This window comes from Bactrocera tryoni, chromosome 2 (assembly GCF_016617805.1).
Source record: "Bactrocera tryoni isolate S06 chromosome 2, CSIRO_BtryS06_freeze2, whole genome shotgun sequence".
Taxonomy (NCBI): Eukaryota; Metazoa; Arthropoda; class Insecta; order Diptera; family Tephritidae; genus Bactrocera; species Bactrocera tryoni.
The window spans coordinates 37,550,955-37,572,786 of NC_052500.1; the positions used below are offsets into that span (position 1 = coordinate 37,550,955).

Sequence of the window (21,832 nt, forward strand, 5' to 3'; positions counted from 1 at the left end):
TACTCGTCAAAATATTCATTAGTATTTGAGTTACGCTTCTTTTTGTGAGGCTCTAAAAGTGAATTCTTCGATTTTTAGTATGTCTGAATTAACTGAACAAAGAAGTGCGATAATGCACCATCTTTTACTGCATTGGTTATTCGTGATCATTTCGCCACATTTTCAGCTAATATCGTGCCGCAGAGAACTAATGAAAAATGAAACATTTGAGGAAAGGCTCAATGAAACTATTGCTGGCATCGTTGAAATATCGGAAGGATCAATGAAAAACATTTTGAAAGATCATTTTGGTCTAAGAAAAGTTTCCAAAATCACTCATTTTTTTCGAAAACCAGCGTCGCGTTAACGTATACAGAATAATGTGTTTTGACTTCCAGGATGTTATGTAATATATTATTATTGGCGATGAGTCTTGGATCTATGCTTACTACCTCCAGACAGTCGATCAATCGGCCGAATATCATGGCGAAGGTGAGCCGCGGCCGAAAAAACCACGTCAAAGTCGCTCAAAAATCAATGTTATGTTGACAGTTTCCTTCGAATGTAGAGTTGTGGTGCACCCTGAACTCGTCCCGACAGGCCAAATTGTCAACAAGAAATACTACACGAGTGTTTCTAATGCATTGTTTCCGCTAAGCTATCTGTAAAAATTTCAACCAATGTCGTTCCACAACCACCGTATTCACCGAAGCCAAACTATAATTTCTATCACAAATACATAAATATGTATACATATATACTATATAGAAGACTCTTTACAAGAACTTTATTTTGATCGGTCAGTTTGTATAGCAGATATATGCTATAGTGACTTGATCAGAACAATTTCTTCAGATATTGCTTAGTTTCCTTCGACTATTGCCCGTGGTAGATTTGGAGATCTTGTCAAATAAAAAAGTTGTTGCAAACTAACTTTAGAGCAATAAAATAGTATTCGTGATATGTTAAATTTGCAAAACACGGTAAATACTTACCATAGTATTTAATTTCATTGTTGATTTGAATTAACATCGAAAAAATCTTATGTACACTGCTACAATACGATTAATATAATTTTAAGGAATGAGTTAATTATAGTAACTATCTCCAACTGTAAAAGTGATTACTAAATGGCAACATGAATATGAAATTGCAAACACATTCGAGTATTTCAACATTTATTATGATTTGGAGAACAGAACAAATTTTATTAGTCAAATATATGTAAAATTACTGATGAATACAATATGTTAAGTATAAGTGTGCTGTAATATGTAGTAGTATGTCATTGTGCTTAGTATACTTATATTCCTTATATATTTGTATAAAGGTACTAAGAGCTTAACAACAATTTATTTAATATGGAGTAAGCAAAGTAACGCTTAATGCTCGAAATTTCAAACTAAATATCTTAAATGTTCGGAAATCACAGATTACAAGAAATTTTTTTCAAACAGATTCAAATTTTAGTAAAGATATGTATTAACAGTAATGCCATTTTAGCTATCAGAGCATACTTTATATAATATGTTTAATAAAGGGTGTATCCATGCGCCTTTTGGAAAATAATTAATTGTTTTAAGTTCCATACGGACAATTTTTAACAAATGTTCATGGCATCTTCCGTAGAAATTCTAGGGCCCATTGAAATCGAAAAAGGTATTTGTTTTTTCTATCTATGGCTGAGATGCCATGCGTATACGTGCTGTTGCTCTAGACTTCGTATGTATTTCCGCGGTACGTAACGTGATTCCGAAAATATCCTCGTGATAACGGTTTGCATCCTTTTAAGAATAAAATATAATAATTTTTTAAAAGCATTCTGAGTTAATATGAAATATAAATTACTTAAAAACAAACATACCACACACAGCATTAACATGAATAGAAGTACTTTCATATTATCCATCCATACTATACCATACTAATGCATTCTCACTCACGTAATTTGTACAAGAAGCGATAATTATTATGTAAAATCCAAAGTTCGGTGTATACTAGAGTGCAGTCTAGCAGCAGACACGCCATCGCAGCAATCCTAAGAAACGAGTTGCATACGAAAATATAATTGATCGATCTCAGATACCAATGCATGTGTATAGTACCATCAAGTATTGTTAGGTCAAAAGACAGTTTTTTACATACCATATTGTCTTAAAAAAATATTTAAATAGTTTCTGAATAAATTAAATGGCCATCATATAATAATTTTCAATCTCAGAAAATGTTGGCTGTTTTTCCACAAAAAGGGAGACACCAATGTGCGCCAATTACCGTGAGATAAACCACCTTAATGTCGCATATAAGGTCATATTGAGGGTAGTGTGTGAAAGACTGAAGCCCACCGTCAACATACTGATTGGATCATTATATAAAGCAAAGCTAATGAGGAAGGAACAATGAACTCTACAAGATATATGCGGCGGCATTCACACAGTTCAGCGAAACAAGAGACGGCGGCTGCGTTTGCTAAGACATGTTGTCCGGACGAAAGAAGGTCTAGCTTCCAGGTTTCGATACAGTACCGGCCGGTGACAACAGAAGAAAAGAAATACCTCTACTCCGTTGAAGACATCAGGTGAAGAAGAACCTGGTTGCACTTTGTATCTCGAATTGGGGCAAAATAGTGAGAAGAACAAACGACTGCAGCGCTTTTGTCCACTCGGTTATAACCGCGTAAGCGGTGTCTACGCCAGTAAAAAAGAAAAATACTAAAACATTTTTCCAATCCAAAAACGATTGATGTAATTTTAAAGTTTTATGGTAACTCTAACAATTCTATAAAAGCATAGGCAGACATCATCGCCGTCTAAGAGATGCGATGGACGGGACAAGGACAGAGACGAGAAGGTCCTTGTGACATTCACTACAGATGCCATATAAAGGAGCGCAAGTTCCGCATCAAAGCGAGGTTCTTCAACATATCGCTGATTTGCGCCCACGCCCCGACGGAAGAGAAGGACGATGTGACCAAAGATGCCCTTTCTGAGTGCTTGGAGCGCACTTATGAAGGCTGCCCCCGCCACGATGTCAAAATCGTGCTTAGCAACTTTAACGCCAGGGTGGGCAAAGAAAGTATCTTTGGCACCACGATCGGTAAATGCAGCCTCCACGACGAAACATCCCCAAATGTTTTGAGGTTGATCGACTTCCCCGGTGCCCGAAATATGGTTATCTGTAGTACTAGATTCCAGCATAAGAAGATTCATCGACAACCAAGAAGATCGATCATGTTGTGATAGACGGAAGACACGTTTCCAGTGATTTAGATGTGCGTGCGCTCGGGGGTCCTAACATCGACTCGGATCACTATCTTGTTGCAGCTAAGATTCACACCCGCCTCTGTGCAGCAAAAAACGCACGACAACAAACACAAGGAAGGTTCGACGTCGACAAGCTGCAATCACATTAGACAGCCGAAAGATTTCTACTCGGCTTGCACTCCTGTTCTCTGAGAACACTCGTCAACAACTCGGTATAAGGGAACTGTGGGACGGCATTTCAAACTCCTTACGTACAGCTGCAACCGAAACCATTGGTTTTCGGAAAGTGCAAAAGAACAGCTGGTACGACGAGGAGTGCCGCGTCGCAGCGGAGAGAAAACAGGCTGCCTACCTCGCAACGTTAGGATCGACCACTACACGTGCGGGATGGGATAGATATCGAGAGTTGAAAAGGGAAGCGAGACGCATTTGTAGACAGAAGAAGAAAGAGGCCGAAATGCGTGAGTACGAAGAGCTTGATAAGCTGGCCGACAGGGGTAATGCTCGAAAATTCTACGAAAAAATGCGGCGGCTTACAGAAGGTTTCAAGACCGGAGCATACTCTTGTAGAACCCCCAAAGGTAATTTAGTCACTGATGCCCAGAGCATACTTAAATTATGGAGGACACACTTCTCCAGCCTGCTGAATGGCAGTGAACGCACAACACCAGGAGAAGGAGAACCCGATTCCCCAATCGATGACGATGGAGCAAACGTTTCATTACCCGACCATGAAGAAGTTCGAATAGCAATTGCCCGCCTGAAGAACAACAAAGCGGCAGGGGCCGACGGATTGCCGGCCGAGCTATTCAAACACGACGGCAAAGAACTGATAAGGAGCATGCATCAGCTTCTTTGTAAAATATGGTCGGACTAAAGCATGCCCAACGATTGGAATTTAAGTGTGCTATGCCCAATCCATAAAAAAGGAGATCCCACAATCTGCGCCAACTACCGTGGGATTAGCCTCCTCAACATTGCATATAAGTTTCTATCGAGCGTATTGTGTGAAAGATTAAAGCCCACCGTCAACAAACTGATTGGACCTTATCAGTGTGGCTTCAGACCTGGCAAATCAACAACCGACCAGATATTCACCATGCGCCAAATCTTGGCCGTGGACCCGTGAAAGAAGAATCGACACACACCACCTCTTCGTCGATTTCAAAGCTGCTTATGACAGCACGAAAAGGAGCTGCCTTAATGCCGCGATGTCTGAATTTGGTATTCCCGCAAAACTCATACGGCTGTGTAAACTGACGTTGACTAACACCAAAAGCTCCGTCAGGATCGGGAAGGACCTCTTCCCGAGCCGTTTCGATACCAAACGAGGTTTCAGACAAGGCGACTCTCTATCGTGCGACTTTCTTCAACCTGCTTCTGGAGAAAATAGTTCGAGCCGCAGAACTAAATAGAGAAGGTAACATCTTCTATAAAGAGTATACAGCTGGTGGCGTGTGCCGATGATATTAATGCGGCTATTGACAATCGAAGCCTCAACACTCCGCGCCGTTAGTTCTGCAAGCTCCAGGCTGGCCAAGGAAACTGCAAAACAAATGGGTCTGGCAGTGAACGAGGAGCAAGACGAAATATCTCCCTGTCATCAAACAAGAGTCGTCGCAATTTCATGACTTGGTACCTCACGTCACCATTGACAGTCATAACTTTGAAGTTGTAGACAATTTCTGTCTATCTTGGAACCGTCGAAGCGTAAACACCACCAACAATGTCAGCCTAGAAATCCAACGCAGAATAACTCTTGCCAACAGGTGCTACTTCGGACTGAGTAGGCAATTGAGAAGTGCAAAGTCCTCTCTCGACAAACAAAAACCAAACTCTATAAGTCACTCATAATTCCCGGCCCTGCTGTATGGTGCAGAGTCTTGGACGATGTCAACAACGGATGAAGTCGACGTTGCGAGTTTTCGAGAGAAAAAGTTCTGCGAAAGATTTATGGTCCTTTGCGCGTTAGCCAACGGCGAACAATACCGGCATTCGATGGAACCGATGAGCTGTACGAGATATACGACGACATCGACATAGTTCAGCGAATTAAAAGACAGCGGCTACGCTGGCTTAGGTCATGTTGTCCGGATGGACGAAAACACTCCAGCCTGAAAGTATTCGACGGTACCCGCCGGGGGAAGCAGAGGAAGAGGAAGACCTCCACTCCGTTGGAAGGACCAAGTGGAGAAGGACCTGGCTTCGCTTGGAATATCCAATTGGCGCCACGTAGCGAAAAGAAGAAACGACTGGCGCGCCAAGTGGAGAAGGACCTGGCTTCGCTTGGAATATCCAATTGGCGCCACGTAGCGAAAAGAAGAAACGACTGGCGCGCTGTTGTTTGCTCGGCTATAATCGCGTAAGCGGTGTCTACGCTAATTAAGAAGAAGAAGATATTTACGAGGTATCTCGACTCGCAAAAGTTCATTGTATACTAACTGCATTGCTGTACGTGTTGCCTGTGGAGACTCCATATTGCTAATGGAATACAATATATATATACAAATTCGTATGCTAACTTTGGCATGCAATGAACTGTTACTTCAGCAGTGTGACAGATCAGTTTTCATTTCTATGAAAATCTCGTCAACACAGTTCATTTACATACACATATACCGACGGCAGTTTCATTTCAGTTTTTTTTTTCAAAAAACTAATATTCCGTTTAATATTGTTAATTTCCACAAAATTTATACCAAATGGATTTAGCGAAGTCTTAAATTTAATAAACTTATACAAGCAATTCGAATGCTTATGGAATTATAAGAGTTTCTCTTACAAGAGGATTGACTTAAAAAAACATCATCAAATAGGTCAATAGTCATTCTGCAAAAATTGTTAAAATCTTGTTCATCCTTTCATTAATTTCAATTCATAAAGCCTTTTAAAATGTTTAAACGTTTCTATAGCTCGTACTTGTCTGCTTGACGCCATTTCACAAATGATTATCTTATGATAACAAATGCCCACATACAGAGTTGGCAACGGCAATGGCAATAGAATTGACAGTCAGTATGCCATAAACTTTAGTCTGTCGGGTTACTCAATTTATCGCTTGCATGACAGTCGGTTGGACATACATGCATACAGAACTTAACTCGACTCGCCCGATCACTTTATTATATTCAATTATTTATCCCTCTCGATTAATTGATTAGTTAGTTAGGTGATTAAATTTGATGGACGGCAACTGGAAACCAATTGAACTCATTATCCTCAGCATCTTGGTACTACAACATTGCATTGTATTATATCCAGCTTTACCTATACATATGCTTTAGATGTTACAAATAAGAGAGTATGAAATACTCATCAATCACGATATACTTATATAAACTTCCAGATTCAACAAAGTGAACTCTGTTTTGCTTTTTACTCTATTCTCAATTTAAGTCAACGTTTCACCTTAACCTTTCAAACTTATTTTCAGTGCCCTGCTCTATTTACAAAAATCAGCTTTATTGTGGGTAGAAAGTTCGTAACCGTAAATATTTACAAACAAACGTTTCACAGTTTGTATTTTGTTGCCAGACTGTGGTGAAAGAGTTGGGCAACAGAAGAATTTAAAAGTACTCACAGATAAAACCGTACATTGCCACATTTACTATGCAAGTATGCGGGTATATGCGCGAACAATTTAAAACAAATGAAATGTCGACATCGGTCGACAAAATACCCACCTGGTAAATAGCGCTAAAGAAAAGCAATGCTACACATCTGGGATTCGTACATTCACACCAGCTCTTATTCACCTCAAATCCTAGCATTGTACTTACATATATATATACACATTAGCTTACAGAAACATACATGTTCTACTTCCAAGGCACATTCACGTCCCACACGTTTGAAAGCATTTCACATTAATGTCCTTGAATGCATACTTGGTTTTGACTTACCCGCAATGTGAGCATAAATGTCTCTACTTCCGTTTCTGTTTTTTGCTCTTTTACAGCAATGCATTTCCTGCAAAAGTGAGAATTTAGAAATGCCACGATGAAGAATACATATGAAAGGTGTGAAATTTGTTGTAAAATTGTTACAAACAAATGTGTGAGCCCTTGTGTGAACGAAAGTGTGTCAAAATATAAATGTACTCAAATGTAGGTGGGTACATAAGGGTCCCGTTACTATTCAATTTGATTGCATGAATGCTCAGTTACTGAATTACGACAGTGCATTTGATGTTTAAAGGAGTGATTACATCGTAAAAATCAAGAAAACAATTTTGTAGAACTGAAAATTTTATACCAAAGCAGTCATAGTTTCAAGGTTGTAGGTTTAATTTTTTAGTGGCAAATATCAAAAATCGCATGTTATATAGACAAAAAGGAAAATTTAGGCACGGTTAAAATTAAAAATTAAGAGCTTCTTTGCGTTGGATTCTTTTTTTTTAGTTAAAAAACTGAAATTTTTGGGGGTGTTTGCAAACAGATAATCAACTTGAGAAATGACGGACGCCCTGATGTACATGTTCACTTAATAGCTGAAAAAGTGTTTGGAAAAATTAAAAATTATTTACCCTTACTGTGGTGAAGCGTATATGAAATGTTTCAAGGGTTTAGTCAACCATTCTTCAAGTATATAGTAACCGCTGTGACAGTTATACTTAAGAATGTAACTCTTTGTCAATTGATATGTTTATTTATTATATTTAAAGTATAAGAAATGCTGAAGCTTATAATTAAAGATGGTCTTCTATTAGTATACTTACAGTAGGTAAAAAAAATAAGTTATCAAATTGAAATATAAATCAGCGAAGTGAATAAAATTTTAAAGTTTACATACACACCATACATTCTATTTGACCCAATCATTGTTGCATGAAGTTGACAAGCTTCAAACAATCATTTTGAGAAAATTATTCCAAATGTTATAGATGCAGTCCTTCAAATCAACCTGGTTTTGGGGTTTCTCTGCAGTTATACGCATCTTAAGGATTGCCCAAGCATTTTCAAATGGTAACAAGTCAGGGCTTCAGAGCTCCATTTCAATACATTTACATTTTCATTTTCTAGATGTTCTGTGATGACTTTTGCAGTATGAATGGGCGCATTGTCCTGTTGAAGAAGGATATCCGGTCCCATTACTTGGTGACTGTCCGGGATGGCATACTCCTTTAAAATATTTAAATAAACTGCAGTAGTAATTTTTACTAATTTTTACGGGACTACAATATTGCCACGGCCATTCGCAAATAAGCAACCCCAAACCATTAAGCCCCTTTCCACCGACTTAATTGTGGGCTGAACGCTCCTCATTCGTTAATTGTTTAAAATTTTCAGAATTTTTTTTAACTCACCGTAAACAAATCGCCTCAATATTAAAAAAAAGAAAAATTTACATACCAAGTCAATTTCAAAATTTATAAAATAAAGAATTCTTGGACCTTTAATATTTTTTTTGGAATTTATTTTAAAGTTTTAACGGTACTTTCCAAACATATACAAAACAACTGATATTCGATAAAGAGAAAAAGTATAGAGCGTTTAAAACAGCGCTGGTTGTTTTGATAACTTACTTTTTCTACCTACTGTATGTTGAAAACAATTTTTTGGTGGAAGAAACCATAAAGGAAGGTATGATTTCCATTGAACATAAATCAACGTATCATACCTATTCACCTTCGCTTTTAAAATTAGAAGTTAAGTCGTGGCGTTGAAGCAGTCAGACTATTTTTTCTTTTTTGCTACTTGGAGTAGGTCGTTAGTTTTATTGCAGGGTCTATGTTGTTAGCGACATTTGTTTGCAACAATTTTTTTTAAGATTTCTGTGAATATAATCAATTTATCAGTAAGTAGTCAATTGTGGGTGCTTTCAAGCTATTTTTCATATAATATATATAAACGTGATTGTGTCGACTTCGATACAAAGATACAATTTTGTTTATAAGAATTAAGTTTACTCTATGATTAATCGTTTTTGAAAGCGCAAGTAGCAGCCAAGAATCCATCTTTTGTACTCTATATACTTTGTTGTTTTTTCCTATTTACCTGATTGTCTGGTAAACATGCTCAGCCATTGTGACGTCACCGCAAACGTATATGTGACTTTGCTCCTCAACAATCAGCTTGTAAAGTGAATCGAATTCTTTTTCTATCAGATCCTGAACGTAAGTCTATAAAAAACAAACAACATAACATATGCGAAGTTTAATTTAATAATGCGATCAGTGCTGTCAAGCGTAAGGGTCGAAACAAAAAAAAAAAAACACAACAGAGAAGGAATGGATACACTTTGACCGGAATGGGGGATTATACTATGTTTGGACCAACATTGAAAACATTTTGAAAACACCTTTGTATGTTGTGGAATCTAAGTCGTTCGGACCGACAATGTTTTCACTCACAACTATCAATAGCGGCATTCTCTTGCTCTTGCAAGATTGCACCATGACACAAAATGCAAAAATCCTATACCGAAATGTACAAGGCCAAGAGAGCACCCATTGCAGAATCTAGTGATATATGACGGCACGAAAATAAACGTGGGTTTTGGTCTGACATATTTTGCCATGCAAATAATTTTCTGCGTGTGTTTGTTGTTGTGCCGTTGCACCAAGAGGAAAATTCTGCCATTTCTGCACCGTGCAAGGTTTTGCAAGAGCAAGAGAATCCCCCTAATATGAGAATATCAAGCGACAGCTGTTTTTGTTTATGGAATGTAAACAAATATCAAGTGATAATTTAGGGCCGACAAAATATGTCTTCCAGAAACATCGATTAAACTAGAGCAGGCACCGATTATAATGAGCGGAATGTAAGTTTTCAAGTAGTTTTCAGCGAAAACTGTGTTTTCGTTTGACAGATTTTACATGGACGAAAACGCAAGTTTTCGTGCGAAAACCAGTTTTTCCCACGAAAACATGTTTTCGTTGTCGGTCCGAACATAGTATAAGATACGTGTATACTCCTACTTCCCATCTAGCACAATTTTCTATTAATCTGATTCTTTTGCGCTGCAGTGTATAAATGCAACTTTGTACAACAATGTATGTCGTGTTTGGTATTTTACTGGTATTTATAAGTGTTATTTTACTTAAAATTTAAGTATGTGCGTTTCTCTAAATATTATTAAAATTCAGAAAACTTCTTCCTGATAATAGTTTACAAGTATCGAAAAAGGATAAAATCGCGTCAAAATTTCCACTAGCCCCCAATATACCTCGTATAAAGGTTTTCGATATTCAGGTTGACTTTATACCAGTTATCTTTGTGCCTAAAATGTATGAAATTAGTTGAATACTTCTCCTAGACCACATATTCTAGTATAAGTATTTTAAAATATCTATAATTAATATATGTATGTATTATTGAAGATCTGAGGTATCTCTATACTTTTCTGATAATTGTATTTCCCAATGCCAAAAATTGATCAAATCTTGCCATCCAATCGCATATACTAATAGATGAATTTCAGCATTCCAGTAGGCTCTAAACTGTATATATCAGTCAATCTGTAAGATGTATATACAGTATTTTAATGCCGATAAAGCTTAAATCGGTCCATAAATTGGGCCAGCTCCCATATTTTTTGAGGTATTTTACAAAATTACATGGAATCATGTTTTCGAGTGTAACTGAATAATGCCAAAAGTTCAATCAGTCTTAACCTTCCCCTAGCCTAATATCTCTAATATTTCAATTTTCTTCCTCATCTACACAAAACTAAATTAAATTAATCCTCTTTGGTTGAACTTATATAACATACATATTTATCATTTGGGTTAATTAAGATATTTTACTATAAACATCTCGGACACAAGGCAAAAAGTATGCGAATATATTACCTATAGTAAAAATTAATAAGATAACAAATATGATTGTAAACCTTTCACCTATAAAGTTTTGTCGTCACAAATTATCTCCCCGCTTTTGAGCTACACAAATTATGAGAGTTTATAAAAAGTTCACTCATACCCGACATTGGCTCTTCCTTATTTGTTAATATTTGGTATCTTATGATCCGATTTCGACAATTTAATGATTTACCTCACTTGTGTACCTTTGTGCATAACATTTATGTATATGGGAAGTTGGAGGGCTTATCATCCGATACAACCATTTTCACGCTTTCAAAGGAAGTGCCGATAATATTTCACTCAGCAAATATAATTGATAAAGCTTTCGTAGTGAGTGAGATATGTACATTAAACTTATTACAAAGGCCAAGTGGATTTCGATCACTTTCGTATGGTGCCAAGGAGCTTATGCACCAAAATATCAAAGTTAAAGCTTGCAGTTGTTCTTGGGCTTACCTTCGGTATATTAGACTCACGTGAAAGAGCCAGGAAGACGCGGTTTAATATGTTTTCACGGACCAACTGCTTTTTTTCGTTCGAATACAGATCAACATCTCGATTGCGACACCCGAAGAAGAGCCAAACCTTCGGCAGGGGTACATCCGCATTAAGCTCACGTAACATTTCGAATTCCTGCCAGAATGAGCGGAACGGTGCTATGCCAGTACCTGGCCCAATCAAAATAATCGGGCGTTCGTGATCAGGAGGCAAATGGAAACTAGGTGCACTACGCACAAACATATGCAATTTGTCGGTCTTATTTAGGCCGGACAGATAATTTGAACAAACGCCATAACGCTCGTCACCATTACCATCCTCTGACCGATAGCGAACGATGGCCACCGTTAAATGTATTTCGTTGTTAACTTTACGTGGCGAAGAGGAAATCGAGTAAAATCGAGCTTGCAGCGGCATTAAGTTAACCAACACCAGCGTTGCGGGTGGTTTACAGGAAGGGAATTCCTCGAGAACTTCTAATAAATGTGGTAAGCGCCAGTGTCGCCAATCTTCATATGCCGATGAATCAGTAGCCAACAATTGTAAACGCTCCATGTCCTGATTGTCATCACAAAACCCAGCGAGAAGAGTGAGCATTTGACGCGTTGGTGGTGTGGTTATGTCGAAGAAACGCAACAATAAATTACGAACCGAGTCTGGTGGCACTTTATCATGGGATTCCCATAATTTGAAAATGCCATTTGATGTATGCTTTTCTTTAAGCAATTGTAGCTGCAAGACTTCCTCCATATTTTCTACACCAGTTAATCGTTTTAAAATGCCATCAACAATATCTTCGCGATTAGCGGGAAATATTCCAACATGATCGCCTGGTTCATATTCCAATCCGGGAGCATTAATCTTTAGAAGAATGGTTGTCCTTTCGCCATTACCAATGTTGGTAAGGTTAATTGGGGCTTCTTTAATGGAACAACAATACACTTTTTTGTTATGAAATTTGGATAACAACTCTTCTAAAGAGCCACGAGACTTCGAGGGAACCAAACGCACGGTATTTACGGTCAAGGATTCATTTTGTAAAGCCAACGAGGCATCCGATAAACTCTCATCTGGATCCAAGCAGAACGTCTCACAAGCGAGCTTTAAATGAATTAAAATATTTGTTTTAAGTTGTAATTTAAAGTTCATAATAAAAAGGCTGCATTGACTGTGAAATTATAGCAGGATGTTTATAATGACTTACTTTGAACACCTCAGGTGCCCATTTACGGAAAGACTGTTCCTGTCCACACATTTCATCACCATAAGCCATCTTTAGCAATCGTTCACCACCTAACTCACCGAGTACATTGTCAATATATTGGCCAAAGGCACAAAAGTTGGGATAAGCGGAAGAACCCAAAGCAAATACAGCAAATCTGAAACGTAAATGTTGAGTATATGTAAATATGTATGTATGTACGTACATATCAATATCATTATTTATAAATCATATATACATACATATGCATATTAAAAAAATTCGTTTTAGTTACACTATGTATATATAACTCAAGAACGACTGAATCGATTTGACCGAAAATTGGTGGAGGTATTATAGCTTAGAACCAGGGAACGTACGTTATCTCTTTATGTTCAAAGTCAATACGTGTACAATTCATAAATGCAAAAATTATATTTCAAATAATAAACATTTGTTAAGAAGTAAGAAAGGGCTAAGTTCGGGTTCAACCGAACTCTGCTGTACTACCGCTCCCAATTTTTTGCTACCGCTACGCCAGAGCAGAGCATATCACTTCATTTTTGGCTATTGCTACAGCTATAGTTTTTTACCTAACAAAACTCCGAGGTGAACAAGGCACATATTTTTACATTGAAAATATTATAAATATTATAATAGTGAAGGAATGGGTGCTTGAAAATTGTTAAGCATCGACATCTCTTGCAAGTCCGTTCGAATGATTTTGGAGGAAATTTTGGGTATGAAACGCATTCTTGCTAGACTCGTCCCACCAGCTTTGATTTTTTTTCAAAAAGAGTACCATAAACATGTCTCTATGAACATGCGGATTCCGATCCGACATTTATGGACTTATGAGTTTGACATAAAAACAAGTCAACAATCATCGGAATGGAGGAAACAAAACGAGCCGAAATCAAAAAACCACGTCAAAGCCGCCCAAAAATTAAGGTGATCCTCATTGTTGTTTTCTATATTCGAGGTTTGGTGCATCATGAATTTGTTCCAGAGGAACAGACGATCACGCGTGAGAACATCTGCCGAAAACGGCAGGAAAATCGCAATGATCGGGGTATAACCAGATTTTACCTTATATTGGCATTTCCACATATTATAAACTGAAGAGGGAAGATTTAAATAGCTTTTATTAGTTTGTGTATGTATGTTTGTAACTTTTTTGAGTGGTACTGATACTGAATATCAGTGACAAAATAATCAACAGTGTGCCTATCAGAAAAACAAAAAAAAAAAAATCCTTACTAATGAAAACCGGGGAAAATTCTTTTAGTGTGTGACATAATATTAGTTAATAAAATCGGGTCGATACTACGCAACTCCCATATACTTCATATAATGGTTATCGTTTTTCTGACAAATCATATGCCGAATATGCCGAACATAAATTATATGTATGTGTATAGTTATGTATTATGGAGGATAGCATCATGTGTAGAAGTTCACGCAAGTGATGAAAGTTCTCTGATCGCCATTCACTTGGGAGTGGCTACGATTCTTTTACATATCGCAGCAGCTAACGACTTCCGCAGCGAAGAGAAAACAGACTGCCTACCTCGCAACGTCACGATCGACTACAACACGTGCGGGATGGGATAGATATCGAGAGTTGAAGAGGGAAGCGTGACGCATTTGCAGTTAGAAGAAGAGAGAGGCCGAAATGCGTGAGTATGAAGAACTTGACAAGCTGGCCGACGAGGGTAATGCTCGAAAATTTTACAAAAAAATCTGGCGACTAACAGAATGTTTCAATACCGGAGCATACTCTTGTAGAATCCCAGAGGTGATCTAATAACCGATGCCCAGCGCATACTAAACTTATAAAAGGAATACTTCTCCAGCTTGCTGAATGACAGTGAAAGCATAACGCCAGCAGAAGGCGAACCCGATTCCCCAATCGATGACGATGGAGCAGACGTTCCATTGCACGACCATGAAGCAGTTCGAATTGCAATTGCCCGTCTGAAGAACTACCAAGCGGCGGGAAGCGATGGATTACCGTCCAAGCTATTCAAACACGGCGGCGAAGAACTGATAAGGAGCATGCATCAGCTTCTTTAAAAAATATCGTCAGACGAAAACATGACCAACGATACGAATTTAAGTGTGCTCTGACCAACCCACAATAAGGAAGACCCCACAATCCCACTACCGTGGGATAAGCCTCTTAAACATCGCTTATAAGGTTCTATCGAGCGTATTGTGTGAAAGATTAGTGTGGCTTTTTTTGAGGTTTCTGTTCTCCTGCTTGAATTCTGATTCTAGACATTGAAAAACACTTAAATATTAATCTTTAGTTCTTTAAGTTTGCTTTTGGCTGATCTACATCGATAAGTATATTTGGGGTTTAATACGAGAGAGCTCATATGAGCATAAAAGAAATACAAACAAGTAAGGAAGGGCTTAGTTCGGGTGTCACCGAACATTTTATTCTTTCGCACGATAGAGTGATAATCGAGATTTCATTATCAGTCATTTACATATTTTTCAAATACCGTATTTGTGTAAAGTTTTATTCCGCTATCATCATTGGTTCCTAATGTATATATTATACAGAGAAGGCATCAGATGGAATTCAAAATAGCGTTACATTGGAAGAAGGCGTGGTTGTGAACCGATTTCACCCATATTTCGTACATGTCATCAGGGTGTTAAGAAAATATTATATACCGAATTTCGTTGAAATCGGTCTAGTAGCTCCTGAGATATGGTTCTTGGTCCATAAGTGGGCGGTGCAACGCCCATTTTCAATTTAAAAAAAAAGGCTGGGTGCAGCTTCCTTCTGCCACTTCTTCCGTAAAATTTAGTGTTTCTGACGTTTTTTGTTAGTCGGTTAACGCACTTTTAATGATTTTGAACATAACCTTTGTATGGGAGGTGGGCGTGGTTATTATCCGATTTCTTCCATTTTTGAACTGTGTATGGTAATGCCTGAGGGAAACGACTCTGCAGAGTTTGGTTGAGATGGCTACAGTGGTATCCAAATTATGTACAAAAAACTTAGTAGGGGCGGGACCACACCCACTTTTCAAAAAATTACTTCCAAATATGCCCCTCCCCATTGCGATCCTTTATGCCAAATTTCACTTTAATATCTTTATTTATGGCTTAGTTATAAGACTTTATAGGTTTTCGGTTTTTGCCATTTTGTGTTCGTGACAGTGGTCCGATTTTGCCTATCTTCGAACTTAACCTTCTTATGGAGCTAAGAAATACGTGTACCAAGTTTCATCATGATATCTCAATTTTTACTCAAGTTACAGCTTGCACGGACGGACGGACAGACGGACGGACAGACGGACGGACGGACATACAGACATCCGGATTTCGACTCTACTCGTCGCCCTGATCACTTTGGTATATATAACCCTATATCTGACTCTTTTAGTTTTAGGACTTACAAACAACCGTTATGTGAACAAAACTATAATACTCTCCTTAGCAACTTTGTTGCGAGAGTATAAAAATATGCACTTTTAGACAGTAATTTCTTTTTATTTTACATTTATATATTATTGTTTATCACATATCTTGAATAAAAACAACTCTTGTATCTAAAAAAAAGTTTTCTAATTATAATTTATAGTGAAATTGTAGAAAAAATATAAAAATCAGTCATTTCTGCTTAAAAATCGAAAAATTGCTCTAATTTCTACGAAAGCAAACTTTAACCGGAAAAAAAAATTTCCTTATTTTTGTCATAGGAGAAACTAAAATTTAACATGTAGATGTCATTATACAGAGAAGGCATCAGATGGAATTCAAAACAGCGTTATATTGGAAGAAGGCGTGGTTGTGAACCGATTTCACCCATATTTTGTACATGTCATCAGGGTGTTAAGAAAATATTATATACCGAATTTCATTGAAATCGGTAGAGTAGTTCCTGAGATATGGTTTTTGGTCCATAAGTGGGCGAGGCCACGTCCATTTTCAATTTAAAAAAAAAGCCTGGGTGCAGCTTCCTTCTGCCATTTATTGCGTAAAATTTAGTGTTTCTGACGTTTTTTGTTAGTCGGTTACCGCACTTTTAGTGATTTTCCACATAACCTTTGTATGGGAGGTGGGCGTGGTTATTATCCGATATCTTCCTTTTTTGAACTGTATATGGAAATGCCTGAAGGAAACGACTATATAGAGTTTGGTTGACATAGCTATAGTAGTTTCCGAGATATGTACAAAAACTTAGTAGGGGGCGGGTCCATGCCCACTTTTCCAAAAAAATTACATCAATTACATAGAATTATGAAATGAGAAGAATTGAACTATGTGTTGAACAGCACTTTGATTCGAAGCAGGATATTTGTTTACCAACTCACACTCAATTATCCGATTACCCAGCTAATCATACTTATATATGTTGCTACTACTCATATGATTGACATTAACTAGAAGCAAAATGCTAAGAATATTTATTTGCATTGGACATTGTATGTACGTATAGTACATACATATATATTTTCATACATATGCACACGAAGTGGGCGTTTCAACAATAAGTTCATTGAAATTATTATTCTAATTATTACATTTGATAGGGCGTTTGATTATAGCGAAATCTCATCATTTGCCTTCTCTCTACTGACGCAACCAGAAGTATTAATTGGTGTAACCAGAGGTCAATATTTGTAATTAAATTTAAATAAATTTTGTAATTGACCTCTATTTATAGATCAATAACCCAAAAGCGTGTATAAATACAAGGTGATACAATGGCCTAATGCACATGGCGCTATAATATTAAATTTTATTTGCAATTTTAACGGTTTTCAGTGACTACACTGATATATCAAGCGTCATGAAAACATAGCAAAGATCGATTGACATATATTCAAGAAAATTTTAAATATTAACAAAAAATTAAGTTTTAATGAAGCTCTTGTAATTTCCAAATTACATAAAAAATTTCGGCTATTGCTAGTATTACACCCTTTATTTGTTTTATATTTACAATTTTACTATAATGTTAATTGACAATGAACATTTTCACCTTGTAAGAATACTATTTGATTTTTCTTATCATTTCGTTAGTCAATTCAATTGCTAGTTTTATATACGCATGTATGTAAAATTCACATAATTTTAAAAGTTTCTATGTCATGTGATAGTGAGTTGCTTATATTTAAAGCACTTGATTCTGTCTGATTGGAAATACAATATATGTATATACATTAGGGTGATTCAAAATTTTTTTTTTTTTTCAATTATTACTCGCAAAAATAGGTTCCTAGAAATCCTCCAAATATGAGTTTTTAATTGTAACGGGAAGGTCCTCCGCCTAACGGTTTTCTATTTTTTCTTATTATCAGATAGAAAAATTTATATCTCGCTTCCAACTACTTGAAAAAATATCTTGTTAATTAGGTTTTGTAGAAATTGAATGCTCTAAAATATGGTCTCGCTATGATTTTTTTCGTAAACCCAAACCGTTTAAAAGATATTAACGGTTGAAATTTGACTATTTTTGGAAAAATTCTTTATTTCTTATTAATTTTATAAACTCAATGAAAAAAATTATTATGAATGATGAAACACATAGTTTTGTAGGAAATTTACTGCTCTATAAAAATGGTCGACTATGATATTTCGATTAAGTTAAGCGTTTACGAGATATTCATCGTCAAACATCAATGCATATTAGGGTGGATCAAAAACAAATTTTTTTTTTCGTTTGGTACTCTGAAAAATAGGTTCCTAGACACCACTTAGAAAGCCTCTCCAAAAATCTATTCATAATAATTTTTTTTTCATTGAGTTATAAAATTCATAAGAAATAAAAAATTTTTCCAAAAATAGTCAAATTTCAACCGTTAATATCTTTTAAACGGTTGGGTTTACGAAAAAATCAAGAGAGACCATATTTTAGACCATTAAATTTCCTACAAAACCTAATTAACAAGATATTTTTTCAAGTAGTTGGAAGCGAGATATAAATTTTTCTATCTGATAATAACAAAAAATAGAAAACCGTTAGGCGGAGGACCTTCCTGTTACAATTAAAAACTCATATTTGGAGAGGCTTTCTTAGAGGTGTCTAGGAACCTATTTTTGCGAGTACCAATTGAAAAAAAAAAAAAATTTTTGAATCACCCTAATATACATACATATAATGTAGATTGCATTATCGCTCCTATATAAACCAATAAAAAGAATACATTTTGCATAATTTATAACTTCATTTCGCATTAAAAAATTTATTTTTTATATAGAAAATAAACGAATTAAGGGCAACCACTCTTGTGATTCAATACTTAAGCTGTTAACCTTAACGTAAAATTTTACATACCGAATGTTACCCTTGTTCGTGCCGTATTTGATATGATTACACAAGACCTCGAACATGCCCTTCGTGGTGGTCACATGACGACAATCAAATACCTAAAAATTTATAAGGGAAATAATTGCATATACTTGTATATGTACATAATTTGTTTCATTTAAATAATAAATTCATAGAACCTGATTGAACGAATTTTGGTAAATATTATTGTGTGTATGGTAGATAATGTTTGCTATAAATATACAAAATATTTGCTTTAATTGAATAATTTAATGTTGGAAAGAGAAGAGATACTTGTTAGCTGCCGAATACAAATTTTGATATTGCAGTATATTAAATATCCAACAAAAAAGTATTAACTTGAGCTTGAAAAATTGATTAGTTTAAATAATTACAGTTTTTTTGGTAGTTTTTATTTTAAATCTGTTAAGAGCATTGTATGCTTATTTTACGTATGTTTCTCGGCAGTAAGGTTTATCACGTTAATCACGATTAGTAGTTTCAAATTTACTGATTACTGGACAAATAGTCCTCTAAATACTAGCTGCATTTAACCTTCAATTTTGACCATTGAATGCGCCCAATACAACGGGAAGCATGACGCCAAGCCGCCTTCGCGCCAAAAATTAATTCAGCCTCGGTCAACTGATATTCACCAGTTGCTTCAATACTTTTCTGCACTTCCTTCCAGCGAGCCTCATGCCGCGGACTAGATGCCCTGTAATAATAAAAATTTTATATGGACAGATATAATTAATATTGCAAACCTGATGGTATAGTGTTTATTGCTCTTAATTATTTAGCTATAAACTCTTAAAGTCACTAACACACTTCGAAAATTTATCGACGCTTGAAAGTGTTACAAAAATTTTTGTATATACCAATATATACATATGTATGTATGTAAATACTATTCAATTTGTACTTACTTTTTCATTGAAGTGAAATATTGCTCTAGAAAGTCCTTAGCTTGTTCGAGCACTTCTTCTTGAGGGCGTGGCTCTAACGAAGCTGTGTAGAAGCCCATAACACTGCTCATACATGTAGTTTTTGAGCATGATAAATTCTTTGGAAAAGAAAAGGAAAAAGTGTTTTTTTATTTTTTTCCAAAAAATCTAATGAGATTATGTTAATTAATTTTCTTTTACAAAAAATACGTCCTCCTCATGCTGCGATAGAGAATGTAATATTGTTTGAGGAACTTAAGCCACTTTTTTACCATTTGCCGAATATTTGTAAAAGTTTCACTACTACAATTTTAAAGTTTGGTATTTTTTTAACACTTGTATTCACCTCTTGTCCTTTCAAATGCAATTTGTCATACACTTCCGGTTTGCCTTCAATATTTTTTAAACGAATTGGGCGTTGCATGTGCGTAATTGGACAGCCTTTTGATGTTGATGGACCTGCATCATTTTTCTTGTGTTCATTCAACTCTTCAGTTATCTGCATATATTGATTGAGGTGATTCAATTGCTTTAAATGCACACTAATATCCTCCAAGCGGTTTGCCAGCACATCTCCCTTATCGACTTGCGTTTCAGCCAGTTGTAAAGCGAGTTCTTCATCAATAACCAAGGAGAGGTCATCCTCTTTACCCAAGGTTGTTAACGGCATTTTCGAATAAATATTACAAACGGCTTTTGATTGGATCCTTGAAAACACTACACATTAACACGATTTTGATAATAAACTTGAATTTGTATTCACGAAAGCACTGCTTCCTTTACTATTCACTGTCGATTTATTAATTGCCTTTATTTATTTTTAATTATAATTATTTTAACTTTGTGTTTATATACAGGACTCAATCTGCAACTAGCAATAGTAATGCACAGGGATGTGTTTAATGCACCAGTTCTTGTGCAATATGTAATTAACATACAACCGTATTTGGCAAACGTTGCCTTGTTGGCGACCAGCACCGACTGAACTTAGGTTGCGCAAGCCGGGGGTTTATTTAAATTCACACATCTTGCAAACTGTTTCTGCCTCTGCTAGCTACTGATGCCATGCGTCAAGGCTTTGCAAAAACCCAACAATAACAGGAAATCCGACCACAATGAAACAAACATAAGACCATGCTTCGGTTGAGTTCACTTTTTGATCGGTGAAATCACAACAAAATAGCTTCGTCGTCATCCCTGTCACATGGTTAATAACAAATGCGCGTGATTGTATATTATCGTCTATTTATTGACTTTCGCTTGTTTCTTTGCCTATGTACTGGCGAGATAAGCAATTTAAAAACACCAATACGAAGCTTTAGAAGACTTAAGGGGGGGGTAAGGTTTGTTTCGTCGTAAAAAGACCTTTTTTCTATGAAAGTATAACATTTGAAGGATACTTAAAAAATAGTGAGGAATAACGGAATTATCGTCGATCTCTGCAGGCACCTCAAAAAGAAGTTTTTGTGCGGTGACCAGCCTACAGCATCACTGGACCATCTGAAACCAAAAGTTTGCTTTCTTTAGTTTATTAGTTTATATTTCAATTGACGTCGAGTTTTTTTATAATTTTCAAATTTTTCAATTTTTGGTACCATTTTCAAGCCAAAATGACGATTTTAGACGAAAAAATCGACCTATTTGTTATTGTAAAATTGTTAGTAATTAAAATTTTTGGAAAAACTCGACGATGTCATTCGAGAGCTATATATATGTAGAATATTTGTACATAAAAAAATTAAAAAAAAGTTGTATGTCTGTTAAGCGTCTTCAGTGACCAGAAAAGGCAATTTAATTCCAAGTTCAAAAAAACAAAGCTTTCTAATATGATAATGCTAAAATACG

General features: G+C 36.2%; 1 protein-coding gene across 1 annotated transcript; it reads right to left on the minus strand.

Moving 5' to 3' along the window:
• Positions 1 to 1,124: 1,124 nt before the first annotated feature.
• Positions 1,125 to 20,947, minus strand: LOC120767811 (nitric oxide synthase-like). The gene is made up of 9 exons (XM_040094089.1): positions 20,334 to 20,947; positions 19,970 to 20,106; positions 19,596 to 19,758; positions 19,047 to 19,138; positions 12,749 to 12,923; positions 11,503 to 12,645; positions 9,239 to 9,363; positions 7,145 to 7,211; positions 1,125 to 1,763 (listed from the first exon to the last, which is right to left on the minus strand). The coding sequence occupies exons 1-9, from the start codon at positions 20,655 to 20,657 to the stop codon at positions 1,656 to 1,658; spliced, it is 2,334 nt and encodes a 777-aa protein (XP_039950023.1). The 5' UTR covers positions 20,658 to 20,947; the 3' UTR covers positions 1,125 to 1,655.
• Positions 20,948 to 21,832: the final 885 nt, after the last annotated feature.